Below are 14558 nucleotides of genomic sequence, written 5' to 3' on the forward strand. Positions count from 1 at the left end.
CATTATTGCGGGGGGGGGGAAGCTTGTCACCTCCCCAGGGGTCACGCTGCTGCTCCCCTGGGGACCCCAGAGCCCCGCAGGGCTCTTCCTCCTCCCAATGGCCCCTGAACAGATGCATTAATCCTCAAAAAGCAGTAAAAAGCATAGTTCAAAACCAAACTGAAAAGACAAAACAGGGACGTTTTGACCCTCTGGCTGGAAGCAGCCCCAGCTCGCTGTGAGCACCCGAGCTGTGTGGCCTTGGCCTGCCTGCAGCTGGGGCGAGGAGCGGGGATGGGGCCTGGAGCAGAGGCAAGGTCCCAGAGGGATTTGGGAGCATATGGGGGGGGGGGGGATTTGCAGGGCAGGTGGACGCAGTGCATCCTCCCAGAGCAAGGACAGTGGGTACCCAGGAGGCAAGGAGCTTGGTAGGCCCCAACCAACAAAGGACATCAGCGGACCCCCTCAGCAGCATAACCAGCCTCGAGCATGGCAGGACGCAGCCCTGGGGACCACTAGGGGATCCATCCCGGGCTGGAACAGATCTTGGCAAGAGAAGCGGGAAGAGCAGGGGAGGGGCAGGACGGGGGCTGCACACCAGCGAGCCCGGCCACCAGATGCCCTCTGCTGGGAACAGCACCAGGAGAGGCTTTGCAGCTAATCCTGGCCCTAACAGGTGGTAGAACCCTTATTTCTCCCCAAAAAGCCTCCCCACACACTTCCATCGCTCAACGCTTCAGGAGAAACAAAAAGTCTCTCTGCTAGGTAAGGCCACACACCAGACAGCCTGAGAAGCCTTAAACCCACACAACCCATCCCCACTACCAGAGGATCCCAAGTGGAAGAGCCCCATTTCCACCCATTTCTCCAGCCCCATGCTCAGTGCCCAGCTGCATTTGCAGCTTTTCTGACCTTAACTTGCTTGTTCCAGTCCCAAATTGTCAGGGAAAGTCACCACTGAACACAGAGGAGTCTCAAATGCTGCCATGCAGCAGTGAGGAGGAGCCTCCCCATGCAGAGCCACATCAAGTGTGAGGAAAATGATGGGGGCAAAGGCGTCTCGTGTTTCCTAAATGGTGGGGGTTAGATGGGGCTGGGAAGCAGTGCCAAGGGACACAGAGCACTTCCAAAGGCTGTTCACCTTCCCTGCTGCAACTCCACAGATGGTGTTCCCAAGCTGAAGACATGTCCAGAGCTGGGGGGGAGGGGGGTCAGAAGGCAGAAGCTGAAGGCAAAGGAGGAAACTCAGCTCCACCAAGGGACACACTGCTGTCCCACATCCCTTGAGGCACAGCCACCAACCAGGGCTATAAAGCCACTTCCACTCCCTCCTCTCCCCAAACCTTCTGTCCAAGCCTGGCAAGAGGGATGCTCAGGCACCCATGCTGGTAACAAAACAAGCACAGCCACACTCACCATCCTCCATAGCTGCTGACCCTGGACACAATACAACCAAAACTGAAAGGCTCTCACAGGGATGACCTCTGGAACAAAACCCCAGTGGAAATTTCCAGGGTGCTGCTCAGAGCCCCGGCAGGAAAGCTGTGTCCCTGCAGATGGATCCAACCCCAGGAGGAGAAAGACAGCTCTAGGAGTCCGTGCGCATTTGCTTGATTTTATTAGGACTGACACATTCATTGTATGTCACAACGTCACTGATCAATGAGCTTTAGAAAAAACAAAATGCCAGCACCAGCCAGCAAAGTAATGGGGCTTATATAGTAACACTTCTGAAAAGGCTTTAAATGCTTCCTCCCGGCCCCCCCGACCCACCCACCCCTTTCCCCCCACCCCAGTTCTCACAGCTTTGATTGTATCCATAAGCATGGTTTGACAAAACGTTTCCCAGCTGCCAGGTTATTCTCACAGAGGCTAAATAGAATTCAAAAAAAAAAAAAAAAAGCCCAGGAATTATTTTAATGTTAAAAATAAAATAAAATAAAAATAAAATAAAAGCAGATATGGCAACACTACTAGTAAAGTGGAATACATCACAGAAACAAAAGTCTTTGCAGGCAACACTGTTTGGATAGAACACTTGATGGGTGAAAAAATGTGAAATTCTAAATTATATACAATAGTATCTAGGGTGGCTTTGAAAAACAGTCTCATTTAATGTGATTCAAGGTTTAACTTGCCATTATCTATTGCTTATTTATTCAGATCTGTAATAACACTTAGAGACGGATGTGTAAAAATGAGACATAGTGGAAAAACAGCTTTTTGTATGAAACGCCAAGCATACGCTCAGTCCGATGTGGAATGTACCTACAGTCATTTCATGTACAGGGCTCTCATCGCAGCACTGCTCGGTGCAGAGCTGGCTGGTCGACGGCTGTCCCACACACCTGGGGCGAGCTCTTTGAAACCGCCCGCAAGCATCTTTCCCTCTGAAACGCATTTCAAGTGGAAAGTCTTACTTGCCCGGCTGTGAACAGACAGGATCTGAAAACGTCCAGTAGTGAGATGGAAACAGGCAGAAGCCCTAATCCTTATGAAGGACGAGATTCAGTTGTTAAATTTTAAGGGGTATCCAATGGCTTTTTCCAGGCACTCTACCAAAGAGCCAGCAGAAAGAAAATCCCTCTCCACTTCCACAAATTTGATGTAGATGGATTTTGGTGAGACACCGGGCTCTACAATGCAGTTCTGAGATAAAAACGCATTGATCCCAACCCACTCTTTGCTGAAGGTTTTGGTGTTTGCCTGAAAATGTAAAAACAGGCACTGCTGGAGAGTTCTGACCTCAGCAATACCAAGGTAACAGTAGATAATACGGGCAGACTCCATCTCCACCCGGAGAGATGCCTGCGGTGATGGCACTTCCAGCTCCCCTTGAGTCTCATTGCCAGGATCGGTGCCTCGGTGTTCCATGAGAGGCGAGTGGGGCTTCTCATGACACTCTTCATACCCAATGGCATACAAGCCCGGGCTTTTGGGGATGCCTCCTGGTAATAAATACTGAACAATATTTCCTCCCGTTGGCTTGGAGTGAGCAATGGGTATCCAGTCAATCTCCATGTGCAGCTCGAGGCACCTTGCTTCACTGATAGTGATCTCTAGGAATTTGTAGTAAACATTTTTCCAGTTCATTTTCTGTACTCTGGTCATGATAACCCTGCCCTCTGGCTTCTCCGAGTTGAAATACTCCCGGAGCCGTTTGCCAAGGGGCACCTGCGAGCTGATCTCTGCGTAGTGGTAGCGAATATCCTCCTTCCAGCGTGTGTTGTAACCGATGCCAAAAATGGCCAGTTTGTTAGAGAGATGTAGCCTGGAGAAGTCTGTCCAGCTCTGAAACAGCTCCCACTTCAACTGGACAGACTCCAGGATTTGCATAATGTTCTGCATCACGTCGCGCTTCCTGGAAAAATGAACAGAAGGGTAAGCTGTCAGTAACCGTTCTGCTAAGATCAGAGCTGCTAAATCACCCCAGCCAACACACCAGCTTTCAGAAAATGCTGATCTGCTGCTCGGCACAAGGCACAGCAGAGAAGGTGCGAGCAGGGCTGCTGCTGTCTGCATGGAGAAGGCTTGACCTCAGCACTGCTTTACAGAATCTCTATGAATTGGGCAGTGTCAAGGCTGAAAAGACAATTGCAAAAATTCACATGCTGAGCAGCTGAAGAATCACCACACTGCACATTTGCTAGACTGCTTTTTCAGCTGTGGGTATTTAATTACTGTATACATCCTATGTCACTACATGAATTTCCAGACTACAACACCACACTGTTGTCTTTAAATTAACCTCATCAAAAAAGAAAAAAAAAACTCTCAAACAAGAAACTGAACTCCATCCAATCTCTCTAGCAAACTGCACTTTCAGCTGGAAATAACCCGGAGAAGAAAACATGAGCTGCCCTGCTAAGAGATCTCCAAGTACAGGTTCAGAGAAAGATTTGTGCTCTTATTGCTACCACCACACCCAGAACCACACTGTAGAAATGTACCTGTATTGCTTAAAAGCAACTGCAAGCAAACATTTCTCTGGTACTACTAAATTAATGTGAACTCTTTTCTTTTTTTTTCACAGATGTGTGTACAGCCCTGAAATACTTTGCTTCAGCTTGTCCTGCTGTTTCCTCACAGAAGTTTAAGTGCATTTGCCTGCACCTTGCTCAAAAAAAAAAAAAAAAAAAAAAAAAAAACAGAACTTGCCTTTCTTCTTGAAGCAAAAGTGTTGTCTGTTTTCACCTCCATGCTTCCATAATTCCAAAAATGGAAATGGATTTTGTTTCAGCTTCCCAAATAAAAAAAAAAAGTTTGCAAGCACAGTGAGCAACTACAGTGAAGACCAGGGCTGACTTTTCCAGAGCAATTCCCCTCTTTTCCTCTTACTTAAGGCTCTCGTTTCAACCAACTGCACACAGACATCCTGTTCTTGCTTATTTGGAAAAATACTATGTGCATGCATAGCTTGTGGGCAACATCAGCACTCAGTCCATCAAAGACAACTGAAGCTGCATCCCTAATTCGTTACCGACACTCACATGCTTCTATCTAAGTCACTACCCTGAAATTATATCAGTGAACAACAGGTTGCAATTGTAAAAACACAAAACAAGCCAAGGAGATCCAAAGGCTTGCTGCCAGCACTAGGCAAGAAACAGGGCTCTTGGGACATGGAGAACTCACCCAGGCCACAAACCACAACCCAAATCCACCCATGACAAGTGCACCTCTGCAGAGCAGAAGATGCAAGCAAAGATTCCCTACTCCACAGCTTGCTGCTGGATCAGGACACAAGTGAAGCATTAAGCTGCACCATGATGTGTATCTGAAATCCTTCCAGAGATCAAATAAAGAAGCTCTTGCATTTCCAAAGATTTCTTTTGGCTGCTAATAACAACACCAGTGTCAAAGTAAGTTTCACTGTAGGGATTCACGCATTGCTAAGCATTCAGGCAGGAGCATTTGCATACATCTGAAGTAAGCTGAACATCTTCGTTCAGGAAGAATGAGACACTTCAAGCATAATTAGTAGACAGAACTATTGATTTTAAGAATTCTTGCCCTACAATCCAAGTCATAGGAAGATAGCACAACACTGTTGGTAACTGAGAAACATCTTGGTCCAACCAAAGTGATTTGAAAGCTAGCTCCACTCAACTCTCCTCACCTATCTGTTATACTATATCTTGTTATACTACATCTGTAAATCTGCACTGCAATCATATGGGTGTCACCACATCCCAGAGAGGATCAGGCGCTGAAGCTACTGGATACATTATCTCCCTCGACTTCCCACTAGAACAACATGCACCTTCTTCCTTGCACTGGGTGACAGAGCTTTCTTCTGCAGGGTGAACATGAACTCCCTCCTTCTTATGGGCTCGTACCACCCACTTCCGTGGATTCATCATGGACAAACACCAAAGGCAGCAGAGCTGCACGAGCTTAGAGTACGTGAGGAGCTGCCAAAGCTTTTTCTTTTTACCTGAAGCAACTTGTGTTCGCTACGTTCACAAAGACTGCTTTAATTCCTTAAAATCAGCCTTCTGTAACAGCTCCCTATAGAGTTAGGGCACAAGACTGGTGAGACAGTAAGGTCAGAAGTATTAACTGGTTATGAAACAACTCCTTAAGCAATAGCAGACAACACCCCACAAACTGCACGGGACAGACACGAGGCTGGGATTCTCACAGTTACTTTTCTGCCCAAAAAATCTCTACATGGAACACAGGCAGGATATAAAGGTCTCTCTTTCCATTTTTGCATTACATTGATCTAATGGTTCAAAGGAAAAAAAAGGTTGGGAGCTACAGAGCCTTTCCACAGTGCAAGAGGGGTTCAATCGTTCAATCAACTTCACAGCTCCTCAGCTCAAAAAGCTTTTTTTTCCTAGGTGCTGCACATCCAAATCAAGCCTAGTATGCTCCAGCTTACTTTACAGAGACATAAATTAAGAGGCAACAGCATCCCAAAATTTATCTATTTTACTCAGAGGACTGCTGGAGACTGACTTCAGTTTTCCAGGCAGGTCGTTCAACTCTACAGTCAAGTTTAATATAAAGGAACACAAACTGACACACCGAATTTTCCCAAATGCAACACATGATTTTGGGAAAGCTCTCCAACTGCTGGGTTTACTGTAAGCTATCCATTTCTTCCTTGGCAGACTGAAGTCAACCTGGTCTCAGGAGTGTTATGCTCCCTGCTGAACAACTTTACACATATTAGGTGACCACTGGCTCTGCAAGCTTCACACAAGCCCAAGCCCAACACATCAAGTCTGAGCAGCCGAGGCAGAAATCACTCACTCCACCCAGTGAGAGCTAGGGCTTTATCCGACTAGCATGCAGTGTATTTCAGCTTTCTAGCAGCAGCAATCTTGCCAGCCAAGCAGAAGAATGCCTGGATAGACCTTAAAAGGCATTTTGGTAAGTGCATCACTACTGTGATCAACACATAATAGAGTTCATAGAGCACTAAGGAGGGAACGTGCTTGGAAAGCACAGGATAAGAGCCAAGGGTTGTTAAAAACACCTGTTGCATTGTCAACAAACTCTTATTTCTTAAATTACTTCTTAGAAGTCACTTCCACTTTCCCCAGACTAGCAGCAGAAGAGAAGGCAAGGACAGAAACACTATACAAGAAAAGCGCATGAGTATTTACTCCAAATACATTTACGTTTACAGACACTACAGCATACAAGCCTGAACTTTTTCAATAGATAAAAGTGGAAAGAACTTTCTCTACAGCTTTCCTGATGCTTCTTCAGATGCTGAGCAGCAGTGTCACTACGCTTGGAAGATGTCATCTCAGACTTGCACTTTAGACTTTTGGAAGTGTAAGTTCATCCTCTGGGGACAAGACACACAAGGTGACATAGTGAACAGCTGGCTCACTGCAGGGCTGTGCAACAGCAGCCTGTTTTACCAGTGTTACACATTCATTACATTACAGAGAGACAGAAGAGAGACAGCCAAACTCAGTTTAAGGAAACGGTTCCATCCAAACCCAGATACATGAGAACACAGTGTGGGTAGATTTTCATACAACAGTGAAGGAATAAAGCTAGGAACAAAAAAAAAAAAAAAAGCCACCTTTACTAATTACACCATAAATACTATTGCTAAGCTTAGTTCAGCATAAAAAAGAGCTGAAGATCTGGTGAAAAAAAAAAAATTAGTCACTCATCCAACTACTGCTGGGAACAAGAATAATTTCACTAGAGACAGTCTCCAGCAGCACCTCACATATCAGATAAAATACAGGCTTCCCATGGAGGGAATCTTTCAGTTTGAGCACAGAGGAAACAGTATGGAAAAAGAAATGTTAAAAACGCTCTCATTTTCATCTCCCCTTCCCACTTACACCAGGATTCAACAGCTCAGCAGCAGTCCCGCTGCTGAGCTTCGCTTTCCCAGTCTCCACACAGCACCTCCAGGTATAAGGGCACTCTGCACCTTGACCAAAATACTGGCTGATGAAAAATGGTACCTAGTACCCCCAAATCATGCTACAGTCATGACTACACATGGGGCCAAGCCCAGGAACTGGGAAGCATGCAGTTCTGTAGCTGTGCTCCCCTGTTCTCCAGAGCCAAGAGCTTAAGGCACAGCTAACTCTGTGAAGACAACCCCTCTTTTCACAAGCATGAAAAATTTGGGCGGGGGGATGACTCACGGGGTAGGGGGGCAGTTGAGTGGTAACTGGGAATAAACCCCTTAGCTGTAGTTTTGCAATCACTTACACCACAGCTCTGTCCTGCTAGGTAATAGCTAAATTAATGTGATGTAGCTCAAGCACAGGTGCTGCTCTGCCAGAACACAGAGCTGAGAGTGCTTCTTGTCTTTCTGCTGGTTGCTGGAAGACAGAAACACCTAACATGGCACAGTAGGTAGAAGCCAAACTGTTATTTCTCTCTCTCTTTAGAGCAAGGAAAGAAAATCTGGGCAAGTAAAGAGTTTATCCTGGTTCAGCCCTGTGACACACAGGGCCATGTCATTTTTCATCTGCAGAAGGTGCCCTAGAGCTGCATTTTACCACATTGCATACTACGACCATCAGCACCTGGCTCAGACTGGTCATCTGCACTTCCATCTCCTCAGAAGCTTTTGCAATTCAAATGAGGAAAGTCTCAAGACTTAGTGCAAATTTGTTCTCAGGCACTGTTTCTAAACAAAAGCAGACTTCAAAAAAACTGAAACAGCTAGTTTCAGTGAAGGATCTAACTCTGCAGGCTTTTTCTATTTCATCTTCAAAAAGCCTGCAGTGAAAAAAAATACTCCTCAAATTTAAAATAGTAGAACAGCGTCTTAAGTAGCATTTCAATTTTCAAAACAGTTTACTGGGAGACAGTAGCATGCCGAGTGAATGCAACAGCATGGCCAACATGGGCCACCTGACAGAGTAGTTGTTTTGAAGGGCAGTTGTTTTCTATCTGAAGTCAAGAGGTGCAGTGCTGTCAATGCTAACAGGCTGTGCAGCTTGCTTGGAGATACAAGGTACTAAGTTTGTTGGCGCATAACCAGGTCCTGGTGCTGGCTAAACTTCAGGAAGAGCGCAACCCCTGGCACACAGCAGGCAGAAGCAAAGCAAGCTATCTTGCTTCTACAGACCTCTGGTCTGTTGATAGCAATAGTGACTTCTTATGTGCGTTTTATCAGAAAAAGAACAGTCAGAAGAAATTCCAGTGCTCAGAGAGCTCAGTATTAAAGCCTGAAGCTGTGCACTGTAGTGGAACGATAAGTTTTCTATAGCAAGCACGTTAGAGATGCTCTCACCTTCATCCCTCCTGTTAGGGAAATAATCTGCATGTGTTTTCTACAACCACGCTCCCATGTTTTTCTACAAGCCACTCAGCTCAGCTCTTGGAATCCACTCACTCATAAGGGGAGCAAAGGATTCCTGCTGGACTGCTGCTGGTTTTTGCAGTGCCACACTCAGCCTCAGGGATACAGAGGCAAAAGCGCTGCAGAGAAATCCCTTCCAAAACTCCATGGGAGGGAGAAGCAAAGACAGCATTTTAAGAACATGCGTACAAATAGCCAGGCATCTCCACACTGGAAATTCTCTACTTCAAACATCTCAACACAAGATTCACCAGAAAATGTGAATATACCTTCTCTGAACACATCATCGCTTCCACCAATTTTACTGAGATTATTTCAGCTTTAAATTTCCACGTGTCCAAGTAAGCAGACAAACTGGTGGCCTGTGTTCTTTGAAATAAGCTACATGCATTTTAAAACACCATCCAAAAACATGAGTAAGCTTGGCTTTTTTTTTTTTTTTTTTTTTTTTTTAATTTAAAGGTAATAAATACCCAGCTTATCTATAGTATCCGTCAGGCTTCTCAAGACTGCTTGTAATCACTCCAATCTGAATGTTCATTTCCTTAACTGATTTCCAAGACAACTGCTGAGGTGCTAAACTGGACAAAGTAAAGTCTGGCACACCAGCATGCAGCAATCTTTCGCTTTTCAAACCCCTACCTTGAAAATCTGCATTTGACACTGCTGGGCCACACTGACCAACCAGACAAAGTTTAGCAAGAACGAATGCCAGATTCTTTACCTGGGAGGGGACAACCCTGGCTGTATGTACAGCACTGGGGACAAGAGGCTGGAAAGCAGCTGCAGAAAGGGATCTGGGGGTTCTGGTTGACAGCAAGGTGAAGATAGATCAACACAGTGCTCTGGACACCAAAAGGGCCAACTGCACCCTGGGGTGCCTCAGGCATGGCGCTACTAGCTGGCGCTAAGGGAAGGGACTGTCCATCTGCGCTCTGCCTCATGAGGCCTCACCTCAGGCACTGTGTGCAGGTTTGGGCACCACAGTATGAAAAGAACATAAAACTACTAGAGAGGGCCCAAAGGAGGGCTAAAAAGATGGAGAAGGGTCTGGAGGGGAAGACGTGTGAGGAGTGGCTGAGGTCCCTTGGTTTGTTTAGCCCAGAGCAGAGCAGGCTGAGGGGAGGCCTCATGGCGACCTGCAGCTCCCTCACAAGGGGAGCAGAGGGGCAGGCGCTGAGCTCTGCTCTCTGGGGACAGCAACAGGACCCAAAGGAATGGCATGGAGCTGGGACAGGGGAGGGTCAGGCTGGGGGTTAGGGAAAGGTTCTGCACCGAAAGGTGACTGGGCCCTGAAACAGGCTCCCCAGGGATGTGGTCACAGAATTGAGCCTTTGTTTAAGAGGCGGTTGGACAACACTCTCAGACACATGGATTGATGTTTGGGTTGTCCTGTGTGAACCCAGGAGTTGGACTCAGCGACCCTTATGGGTCCCTTCCAACTTAGGGTATTCTGCGATTCTGTAACACCTTCTACTTCACATCCCTGACAGTGCAGAAGACATGAAGAATGCTTATTGACTTCTTTGCTTTTCATTGCTCGATGTAGTGAAACAGCATATTTTTCAGGTTTCTTTACATCTTTGAAAGACAACCTGAGTCAGTTTGATCTGAGTCTGATTTCCTTGCTTCTCAGAGGGGCAAGGAAAAAAAGCCACTTTCAGCAATTCACTGTGTTGGAAAATGCTCTGTGCTTCCACTGAGCACGTAAGATTGGCTTATCACCTGCATGCTTCACAAAATGCCCAAGAGTTCAGAGACACACATGAATTTTAGAGACCTTGGGAGGAGAAAATAAAACCCCAGCTCTGGACAGTCTGATCCAGCCATGCATCTACACAACAGAACTCTGGAAGAGAAGATCAGACAGTATGAATACACCACATGCTCCTCTGAGCCTTGACCTCAAAACATTCAGGTTTATTTTCAATGCAACTCCCTAAGGCACATCCTGAAGGTGAAATTAACCATGAGGAGCTTCTTAGGACTGTTCTAAGAGGTGACAATAATGATTAGAGTGAAAAAAAAATATATTTTTCCTCCAGTTGCTAACTGGAATTTGCTCCACATTAAGGAAAACAAAAGTGACCATCAGGTACAGGCTAATCCTGGAAAATTAATCTGAAGAGAAGAATTTGATAAAGCTAAGCCATTACAAAGGTCACTTTAAAAAATCTTCCAATTTATTTATTTATTTATTTATTTTACTGTAACTGAGTAATTTAAAAAAAAGTTATATTACTAGCTAGGGACACTATGTAGATGTGTACAGCAATGATGAATTATCATCATAGACAAGCTCACTTTCCAGCATAGGAAATACTTTAGCCAACCCTATAAAGGGGTTGGTGGTGTAAGACACCATGGTCCACATGTGTTCCCACCCTAAAGAGCCTGCAAGCCAATTTGAAATAGCTCACTTCATCACATTCTGATCTGCAGTTACCCTATGAGTATTAAAATATGAGAGGCTGGAAGAAAGTAGCCCTGGTCTGAAGAATTACGGCACAATTCCTGTCATTTTTTGAAATACTCTGTGTTATTGTTGGCAAGGCAATGGAGATTCACATGCTCAAAACATTTTAAATGCTCCAGTATTTGTCAGATTAAACCAATCCAAAAGGTTACAAGTCAGATCTGGAAAGTTATAAAAATAAAAATCATGAGCTTTGGCATGCCTTCCCACCAAGGAAGGAAAATGCGTGAACTTTTCATGCAAGCATTACTCACACCAAGCCAAGTCAACAATACACACTACTACAGGGATGGTGTCATGTCAGTCTCTTTCCTCCACCTATATTCTCCTTTTGATCCATTTTAAATATCTAGTCAGTGTGCACCATTGCACATGTAAACACCTAGGTATCCAAGTTATGATCCTGTAATTGGTTTAGTGGAAAAAAGTGTTACGACAAAGACTGCTTCATAAAAAAGTTTTTTCCCTTATGTCCAAAGGGGCAAAATTCAGGCAAGTTCAGGCAGATGGAAAAAACAGATCATAAATACATTGAAGAGTTTGGACTCATCTCATGATAACCACAGCCTGCCCACACATCCCTAACAGTTCTGTTGTGTATTTTATCCACTTTTTTAAGTCCTTGCATTCATGCAGTGAGTCTTATTTGCTGTATGATGAAGCCAAGAATGGACAAAGTTGTGAAGCTTTTCAGATGTTCTGAGGTAACTGGAATAATGCATAAAGCAGATTCAACTGTATGAATAGTCTTGCACAATGTATTTATAATTATAATCAGAAGTTTCAAATATCCTCCCTCCTGCAAAATATCCCCAGGGAAATACATTCCAGGGTAAAACATTCATAAATTACTTACTGAGTGTCTTCTGAAGATTCCTGTTTTATCTTTAATGTTCTTTTTGTGGTAGGCATTTCATCTGAAAGGTAGAATTCCAACACACAGTTATGTTTTAAATAATGTTCCTGGCGGTTTTTTTCTTCCTTTTTTTTTTTTTTTTTTTTTCTTGTGTGTGTGTGTGTATATGTCTGTGTGTGTGTTTTTTCAGGCTGAAATTAAAATCAAACTTACTTCCTAAGTCCACTAAATTCTGCCACATACACAAGACAGCTCCAGATCCTACATCCTTCTTACGAGAAAAAAAAATTCTTTCATATGACATGGTCAGTTACAAGATCTGAATCTCCCTCTGCAAGTGCAAAACCTTTCAAGGACAATAGCACAATTCCTGTTATTAAGTCACAAGTCAATTCAATTACAAACTACATTGTGGGGAAAAAAAAAGAAGAGAAACTATCCTGCTTTCAATAGCACATTTGAAGAGCAAGCACCAGAACAAATGCATCTGTATTCCATTTAGATTTTGTGTGCTAAATGCTTTTCTCATAAATTCTTTGAACATTAAGAATATTGTAAGCCTCAGTGCACCCAAATGCCTCTGTAATACAACTGAATGAAAATGGTGACAAACTAGAAGACCACAGTTTGAGTCACCAGAACAACTAGATGGAGTTAGCTGTCATTTACTTATGTTTTGAAACATCATCATCTCCCCACCATTTCTCTCTCCTAAGAGAAATTCTCTCACCATATTTCTGACTCCTGAACTCCTTAGGGAAGAACTCTAAGAGAACTAGAATATGCTTAATTTGCAAGTTGGCTGTTTTAATATCAAATTGCAATTTAATCCTCTCTCAAAGCATCTGCATCCACTGGTCCCCTGAACACAGATGTGTATAGGTATGTGACTGCAACTCCCATTCCTGTTCAGCCTGCAAATCACGAGGAAAGGCACACCAACAGCTTTTTTCCAATTCATCTTCTAACTACTGCCTCACCTGAGTCTGCTGAATTTGATCAACTTCAAGTTTCTGACACGTAAATAAGACCTGTTTCTCTATGCTTACACAAGGGAAGAATATGTACGATAAGGTCCATAGCTCAAGAGATACAAGTATGCTTAAGGAAACCCACTTTTTCACTGCAGCTGGACAAAACTGCCCAGATTCATGTGCTTTCTTTTTTGATTAAGAATATGGTCATTGGCTCCATTTGACAACTTTAAATAAACCACAGGCAACAAGTAAATCTCCAAATCAATTAATGTACTGACTCTTACTCAGAGAAACTGACACCACTAATTCAAGCAGGAAAAGCATGTGAGCTTGCTTACTTTTTGAAGGCCACATCTGGATATAAGCAAATTTACATGTTTAAATCTAACATACCAGTTACGATAAATGGGAAGAAGGAGAAACATTCTTATAGTCCTTGGCATCAACAACAACAGCTTGGATATTGTTGACCTGACCTTGTTCACCCCTCTGATTATTACCCATTAGCAATAATTCAGGCTGGCAGAAATGAAATTGCTGAGAGAAGCCTGAGGGCTATCAAAAGGGACTTCAGGGGATTGGGGTGGTTACCAGATGGAGTGGGTGTGGAGGTGGTGTTTCCTTCAATCCCTTCAGTGGTGGAGAGGGATACTGAGCAGACACGGAAGGCCCAGCTGATTAATACGTGGCTGAAAGGCTGGTGCTGTCACAGCAATTTTATTTTTTTATTTTTTTATTTTTTTTGATCGTGGGGAGGTTTACTCAGCACCTAGCCTCATGGCTCCAGATGGGTCCCACCTGTCCCAAAGGGGAAAACAGACTCTAGCCTGAGAACTGGCAGGGCTCATCAAGAGGGCTTTAAACTAGGTGTAAAGGGGGACAGGGGGAACAGAGACACAGCAGAGATAAGCCTGGCGGAGCAGTCCCAGCGTTGAGGGTGAAGGCAACGGTGCAACACAAGTGCATCTACACCAATGACTGCAGCATGGGCAACAAACAGGAGGAGCTGGAAGCCATTATGCAGCAGGCAAACTATGACCTAGTCGCCACCACTGAAACGTGGTAGGACCACTCCTGTAACTGGAGTGCTGCAAAGGATGCCTACAAGCTCTTCAGAAGGGATAGGCAGCTAAGGAGGGGCAGTGGTGTAGCTCTCTGTATTAGAGACTTTTTCAATGCTGTTGACCTCAGGGTTGGGAACAAAAAGGTAGAGTCCTTGTGGAAAAGGATCAGGGGGTTGGCCAACAAGGCGGGCATCCTGGTGGGGGTCTGTTACAGACTGCCAAACCAGGATGAAGAGACACAGGAGGAGTTCTCCAAGCAGCTGGCAGAAGTCACTCAATCTCCAGCACTTGTCCTCATGGCCAACTTTAACTTCCCACACATATGTTGGAAAAATACAGTCCTGAGGAAGCAGTCTAGGAGGTTCCTGGAGTCAGGAAACTCTCTTCCATGCACTCAGCTGATTAT

The 14558-nt window shown here is 44.6% G+C and overlaps 1 protein-coding gene across 4 annotated transcripts in view; it reads right to left on the reverse strand.

Annotated features, from left to right (window-relative positions):
• Positions 1 to 1836: 1836 nt before the first annotated feature.
• The window catches only part of MSANTD2 (Myb/SANT DNA binding domain containing 2), a gene marked incomplete at its 5' end in the record, with an annotated part of 30641 nt that continues 17919 nt past the window's right edge, over positions 1837 to 14558 (reverse strand). For 3 of the 4 annotated variants that reach the window (XM_084301688.1, XM_084301691.1, XM_084301689.1), the window contains 2 exons: positions 1837 to 3340; positions 12112 to 12172. In XM_084301688.1, coding sequence (XP_084157814.1) covers positions 2488 to 3340; positions 12112 to 12172 — 914 coding nt within the window. In that variant the 3' untranslated portion in view covers positions 1837 to 2487. The remainder of the gene's footprint in view (positions 3341 to 12111; positions 12173 to 14558) is intronic. The other variant, XM_084301690.1, reaches the window with a different exon arrangement.

This window comes from Netta rufina, assembly GCF_964035555.1.
Source record: "Netta rufina genome assembly, chromosome: 25".
NCBI classification, from domain to species: Eukaryota; Metazoa; Chordata; class Aves; order Anseriformes; family Anatidae; genus Netta; species Netta rufina.